The sequence below is a fragment of the Oncorhynchus tshawytscha genome, linkage group LG28 (assembly GCF_018296145.1).
Source record: "Oncorhynchus tshawytscha isolate Ot180627B linkage group LG28, Otsh_v2.0, whole genome shotgun sequence".
Lineage (NCBI taxonomy): Eukaryota > Metazoa > Chordata > Actinopteri > Salmoniformes > Salmonidae > Oncorhynchus > Oncorhynchus tshawytscha.
Window position 1 is genome coordinate 10,723,215 of NC_056456.1, and position 6,692 is coordinate 10,729,906.

The window sequence follows — 6,692 nt, forward strand, 5'->3', positions numbered from 1 at the left end:
TATAGGTGAGTACTGCTATGTAGATAAACTACAGGTTGGATTTATGTAGGCAAGGCATTTAGAGTACTGATAATGTATGGCCTAAGCCTATAGTTATAGATACATATTTAGATTTTATAATGATTTCATTTCGATTATTTTACCTGTATTGTCGTTATCACTTTAATAAATCATATTCAGGCTATACAGACAGTTTCAGGACAGACCGACGGCAGTTGGAAAAGTCTAGCTAGTTTACTACAATCCCCATACTGCACTGACAGAGAATGGGCGGGGTTCGAGTCGAGACAAAAGCGGAAACTTGACATCGCGGATGATACGCACTTTTGTTTCTTTGTTGACCTTTTCTTATGTAGCGCTCCCGAGATATAGTCGGCATACTCTTCAGTTTGTTTTAAGATCTAGCTCTGCTTTATGTTGGTGTTTGTTTTAATTTGTACATGGTACACGAAGAGTTGAGCGCTCGTCTGAACGATGGCGGGTATAAGAACTGGCTCAAAGCGGGGTACTGTCTCCTCAAACTGCGGGAGGGGTTGCACCCTTTCACCGATTCTGAGATGAGATCCTTCCACGGAAATCTAGTCACTAGGAACCCGGGTCTGCGGCAGCCATGTCGGAGCGGGTGCAGACCCAGAGGGAATCAGGTGAGAGTCAAAAGTTGTCTGCTGGCATAATGTCAGTTGAGTTGAACCCCTACCCAAATAACCTGCATAATTTTAAGAAGAAAATTATTATGGGCTAGCTAGATCATGTGTCAATTTACTCCAGTAGTAGCCTGGACGTTAGGAGTGTATTTATTAGTTCGAACAGTTGCAAAGCGGAAAACACTTTTTAAATTTGTTTCATTTCACCTTTATTTAACCAGGTAGGCAAGTTGAGAACAAGTTCTCATTTACAATTGCGACCTGGCCAAGATAAAGCAAATTCAGGTAGGTCCGTTTCGTTCCGTTTGCATCCGTAAGAAACGTTTTGTTAATGAATCTGCGTAATGAATACGCCCCTGGCTCTCGCGTACTCTTTTCTGCTATAATGGTTTTCGCACTAATTTAATGTGCACGCATGCTGGCACCATGAAGCATTGCATGCTGGTAATGAACTGAAGAAAAAAATGTAAAACCATTTCGCAAAGGACTAATAAAAAATATAATTCAAAAGACAAAAAAAATTAACGATCTCACTCCAGTCATAGTCCAATCCAATTCACACCACTACACAGGCTCAGGGGCCTGGGAGGGGGGGATCATCTTCAGTCAGTATTCCATGCAATGTTTCAGTTGTTAATTGCAGATTCAATTATGCCCAGCTTCTTGGACCTTTTCTTTGTTTGGGAAGTACAATGAATCACTTGTGCAATAAATGCCACAATCGCCCTTCACTGTCAATGTGTCTGTATCCTTCAACTCGTGAACAACATTCTGAATCTTAACTGGCTGCCGGGCATCCACTGCCATAGCTTCCTCAGCACCAATCACCCCTTCAACAATTTCCTGCGCCTCCATGTAGGAGACCTGCTGTACAGCCCGGATCTGTGCTCCTTCAAATTCCTTCATCCTAACGGGGCACGGCAGGAATTCGGGAAAGGTGATTCCCACCACAATTGCAACACCGTAGATCATCACCAATATGTTGCTTCTGCTGACACACACTTGATACATGACCATACCTTTTGCTATTTTGACACTGCAAGGGTTTATTCACAAACACTCTCACTGTGTATCTTCTGGATCCCAGCTTCCCATGAATAGGCAGATACTGTTCTTCAAACATCAGTAACACCGATTTTGACTTTCCTCCGTCTTTCCATCTTCTACACGTTTAGGCGTTGTACTCCACCACTCCTGGAATCTGCTTCGACCATCTCTAGCACTTCCAAGAAGACACAATCCCACCCTTATTGTCCGGCTCTTGTGTTGAGTCAGATTTTCTACTATATTGACAAGATAGTCAAGTGACTGCTCAAACAATGGAAGTCGCCGACCCAAAGGCAGGAAGGCAGCCGGGTCTTATCAGTCTGCTTATCGTGGACAGATTTAGATGGGCGTAAAACCCTCTCGCTTCGCCTCGTCCTCGCTGGTCGAGTGAACAAAAACGAGATTTGGATTCGTGGTCTCGAGACTACACCAGTAGAGACCTGTCATGATGACGTTTGATTGAATGATTCTTTCTCGTATGTGTCCCACAGCTGTACTCTGTGTGTGTGGTGTGTACAGAGTGGAGGAACGTGATCCTGAGGCACCACACAAACCCCAGGGGCATGGTGAATTGGGGTAATTGCAGACCCCCACTCTGGAACCAGGACCACTGGGAACTGGCCAAGGTAGTGTGTGTGTGCAATCTAAATATTACTGAATTATTGGTTCTGTTATTGAAATTGTACTCTGCTTTCACCCATGTTATATTAGATGATTGACCTCTTCTCTCCTTCTTTCTTCCTTTGTCTCCCTCAGGCCTACATGCCGCGGGGTCAAGCTGGGGTTAAGGGGGCGGAGCTGTGTGATGCGTCCGCACTGCTCAACCTCCTCAACTTCTGCTCCCACTTCAACTATGTGGACCAGCACTGTGTCAGAGAGGTAACACAAACGCACACACAGTATAAACACACATGTCACCTGTGTTTGTGTGTTATGAATGTGTATGCGTCTTGTCTTAGGTTATCAGGTGTAGGAACGAGTTGATGCACTCCTGTGAGATGCGAGTGTGTGACCAGTGGATGAGGCGCTACCAGGTCAGCATACAGCAGCTCCTACAGCAATTCACACACCTACCAGAAGTGGCAGCAGCCGGACAACAGATACTAGAGGTGTGTGTGATATCAGCTCTCAGATCTGTGTGTTGTATCACCTCTGATCTATGGAGTGTAAATGCTGTGTGTGTTTTTGTGTCCAGATGCTGGCTGTTGATTTGTCGGTGTTAGTTCCTGGTGTGGACCGAGTGGACGGTTCCTTGTCGGAGGGGGTGGAGCCTGAGTCTATCAGCCAATGGGAAGCGGACTTGCTGAGAGAGAGGCTGCAGGAGCTGCTTACTGACACAGACACACAGGTACTTCTAACTACAATTCTAACCATTAGTTGTCTGACTGATTGACTCTGTCTGACTAATGTCTGACTGCCTGCTGTATTCTGTAGGACACTGAGGAGTTGCTGAGACTGAGGGATTTCCTCCTGGCCAACAGAGACTTGAGTGACCAGTTCTCCTCTGAACTCCAGACCATCACATCAATGGAGACACAGATGAGGAGAAGGGGAGAAGGGGGAGGGAATGAAGTGGAGACACCTGAGTAACCTACTAACTCATCAGAGGGCAGGGGAAGAGAGCAGAGGTGAGGACTAAACCAGAAGAGATGGATGACTCTAGTGCCCAAATGCCAGTTTTAGCATGGGCAGCACCATTGAGGACTTTTACAATTTTTAAGTAATCAACAGGGTGGGACTTCCTATGGGTTAAGGAAGGATCACATGATTCCATTTGGGTCATCAGGAGGGATCAGCCAATGAATTATACTAGTGAGCAAACATTCCATAACTGCAGGTGGCATTAAATCGGCAACCTTGGCATTGTACCTGTTCAAACAATTCACTACAGTAGGGCTGGGCTATATGGCGAAAATATCATGTCACGGTATTTAATGGTTTGAGTAATAAATGTTCTGAATTTGCTTTGAGTAGTGTGACCCTAGGGTGACAACACATACATTCTAATTGATTTAAATGGGTTCTCTGTTCTGATTGTTTTATACTGTTATATTAAACTTCAAAATAGTGTTCATAAATGTCCTGCACTCATTTGAGATCATTTCCATATTGCCACGTAGTGTTGCACGATATTGGCCAAAAATGTAGGCCTTTAAAAAATTTTTTTTTACCAAATGTTGCAATTGTGATTTGACTTGCGATTTAGATCAGAACACTTGGGTGAACTGATGGAAATATAGTTATCATAATTCTATAGTTATCATAATTATATAGTTAGAATATAAGAGTGGACACTTTGAATACAGTGTTTGACATGAAAATGCCAGGGAGGAGTTATTGTGACAGGGTAGGAACCAAAGTGTTGGTCAGTGTTTCCTACGGGACCCTATAATCTTTGGCTACATTAAATGTTTTCTTCATGTAGCGAACATATTCATGCTTCACCTATTCCTCTTTGATTTAGAAGATACTGTTGCACAAACAACATGCTGATTTAGGCTTCCACCATCACTGGTATCAGGCTGTATTGCCAGCTACATTTGCTCTGACTCTGTACATAGCCAGCTGACTAGCAATTGACACGACTTAGCCACAACTTGCTAAGAAAAGAAACTAGCTGTTTACAGATGTAAGAAACACAAACTAATAGTGTAATTATAGAATGCTTGTGGATTTATATTAAGAAGTAAAGTGGAATGTGAACTTCCTAAACTAGACTGGGGCAGCTGCTGCACTTGCCGCTGGGATAACTTTAGAGGAAATTAACACAGCGATAGCACAATTTACAAACAGCAAGGCCCCTGGGCCCGATGGATATGTCATAGACTGGCGCAGTACTTCTTATAGAATTCTATCTCCACCTATGTTGCGAATGTTTAAACGATCCAAAGAAAATGCCAAACTCCCGCAAACACTGTATGAGGCTACAATAGCACTGATCTTGAAAAAATATGATAGAGATTCCATGGAGATGTCGTCTTATCGCCCCGTGTCGTTACTCCCCATAGGAAATAAGGTGTTGACAAAGATATTGGCAAACCGATTGAAAAAATATATTTCTGACATCATACACCCTGACCAGACAGGTTTTTATCCCGGGTTGACATATACCACAATTTGAGACGCCTTTTCAACGTAATGTATCATAAGGTTGAGGCAGTGGTAATAGCTCTTGATGCAGAGAAGGCATTTGATCAGATTGAGTGGAAGTATATGATGTCGGGTTTGGAAAGGAATTTATTAATTGGATAATTATTTATGCACACGCAATGGCGTCCGTGGTAACCAATCAGTCATTCCACCTGTTCAAGGGCTGCCGACAGGGGTGCCCTATTTCGCCTTCTCTCTTCGCTATAGCCATGGAATCCCTTGCTACTCGCATTCGGGCATGTGCCGATATAGCTTCTGTTAAAATAAGACACACTCCACAAAATTTCCCTATATGCAGATGATGTTATTTTGTTTTTATCCAAGCCTAAAACTTATATTCCACCCTTAACTTGATAAATACATTCTGCTCCTTCTCTGGCTACAAGATAAACTGCCAAAAATGCGAATTGATGTCGCTATCACGGCCTGTGGATATGCAATTTCTGCAATCTACCCCATTTCGAACAGTGATGGACAAGTTCACAAGCCTTGGCATTGTAGTGACAAGACCTTGATCAGCTACTGAAAGCGAATTGGGACAGTTTCAAAGAAGCATTTATCTAAGTACAGGATGGAGGGGGGGCTTTGGCCTTCCTCACTTTAAACTATTATTATTGGGCTGCTAATCTGAACATTGTGCTTTCTGGAGGGAAAGTTTACCTGGGATGCGACAGAATGATATGGCTTTTGATTGAGAAGGCCTCCTGTCAACGTTCCTCACTCCCTGCACTTGTTAGTAGTCCATCATATGTGAAAAAAGCCACTTATGACTCTAAAAGCCACTTTGTCATACTCTTAGCATCTGGAAACAGATGAGGTATTTTCTTAACATACCCACTGTATACATTGACAGCCCGATTTGCCGGAATCATGCTTTCCACCCCGCATTGGATGATGTGGTGTTTTCACAGTGGAGGGAGAAGGGGCTCACAACAATTGGTCATGTATACATGGATGGTTAGTTAGCTTCATTTCAACAATTACAGGGAAAGTTCAACATGCCAACAACACAGTTTTTCAGATACCTCCAAATCAGGAATTTCTTAAGGACACATATGCCACAATATGGCATTAAACCAAATAATCCTACATTACATAGCCTGATCCTTGTAAAACCCCATTCAAAAGGGTCGGTCTCTAGACTGTATGATGTGCTACAGGCCCACATAGAGATATCCACAGACACTATTAAAAGGGCTTTGGAACAAGAACTGTGGTTTATATTCCTGGGAGCTTCTACCCAGTCCTCATCTGAGATTTATGAACCAAGTTCTTGTTCCCAAGCCCTTTTAATACTGTCTGTGGATACCTCTATGTGGGCCTGTAGCACATCATACAGTCTAGAGACCGACCCTTTTGAATGGGGTTTCACAAACCGTGTACAGTTTAAGGTGATACACAGGTTACATTACTCAATAGTGAAACTGCATAAAATATTCCCGGACACCTCACCACTGTGTGAGAGGTGCAAACAGGATGAGGGGACGTTGACCCACTTATTCTGGACAAGTCCTAAGTTACATGCTTACTGGGCTCTCATTTTTGATTACTTATCTAAAGCCTTTGATAAGAGTTCTAGCCCCAGACCCGTTGATCGCTCTGTTTGGTACAGTTGATGGGAATAACCAGGAAGGGAAGGCTGTCTCTCTTTGTACTCTATTAGCCAAAAGGCTCGTATTGCAATTTTGGAAATTGGAGACTGTACCTACCTTTTGAAATGTGGTTATGGGATTTGGGGAATGTAATACATATGGGAAAGATACGATACAATACCTCCAATAGAAGTCCATTGTTTTACAGAATATGGCAGCCGATACTGGATAAATGGTCTAGTCCCGCTTCATAACTGGG

At 43.2% G+C, this 6,692-nt stretch overlaps 1 protein-coding gene across 3 annotated transcripts; it reads left to right on the top strand.

The window, feature by feature from the left end:
• Nucleotides 1–287: 287 nt before the first annotated feature.
• On the top strand, nt 288–4,124 carry LOC112226685 (uncharacterized protein CXorf38 homolog). 3 transcript variants are annotated; one of them, XM_024391164.2, is made up of 7 exons: nt 288–644; nt 866–929; nt 2,211–2,317; nt 2,448–2,570; nt 2,651–2,800; nt 2,887–3,039; nt 3,126–4,124. In XM_024391164.2, exons 1-7 carry the CDS (start codon nt 441–443, stop codon nt 3,279–3,281), a joined length of 957 nt encoding a protein of 318 aa, XP_024246932.1. In that variant the 5' UTR covers nt 288–440; the 3' UTR covers nt 3,282–4,124. The 3 variants fall into 3 exon arrangements, with proteins under 3 accessions (XP_024246932.1, XP_024246933.1, XP_024246935.1); XM_024391165.2 differs by lacking the exon at nt 866–929 and having other exon boundaries at nt 290–644; nt 2,183–2,317; XM_024391167.2 differs by lacking the exon at nt 866–929 and having other exon boundaries at nt 467–644.
• Nucleotides 4,125–6,692: the final 2,568 nt, after the last annotated feature.

Bases quoted from the DNA above. Each gene is read 5' to 3' on its own strand.
- LOC112226685 (XM_024391164.2), top strand. From the start codon at position 441: ATGGTACACGAAGAGTTGAGCGCTCGTCTGAACGATGGCGGGTATAAG. The intron at 930-2,210 runs GTAGGTCCGTTT...TGGTGTGTACAG, and splicing joins CCAAGATAAAGCAAATTCAG to AGTGGAGGAACGTGATCCTG. The intron at 3,040-3,125 runs GTACTTCTAACT...TGTATTCTGTAG, and splicing joins TTACTGACACAGACACACAG to GACACTGAGGAGTTGCTGAG.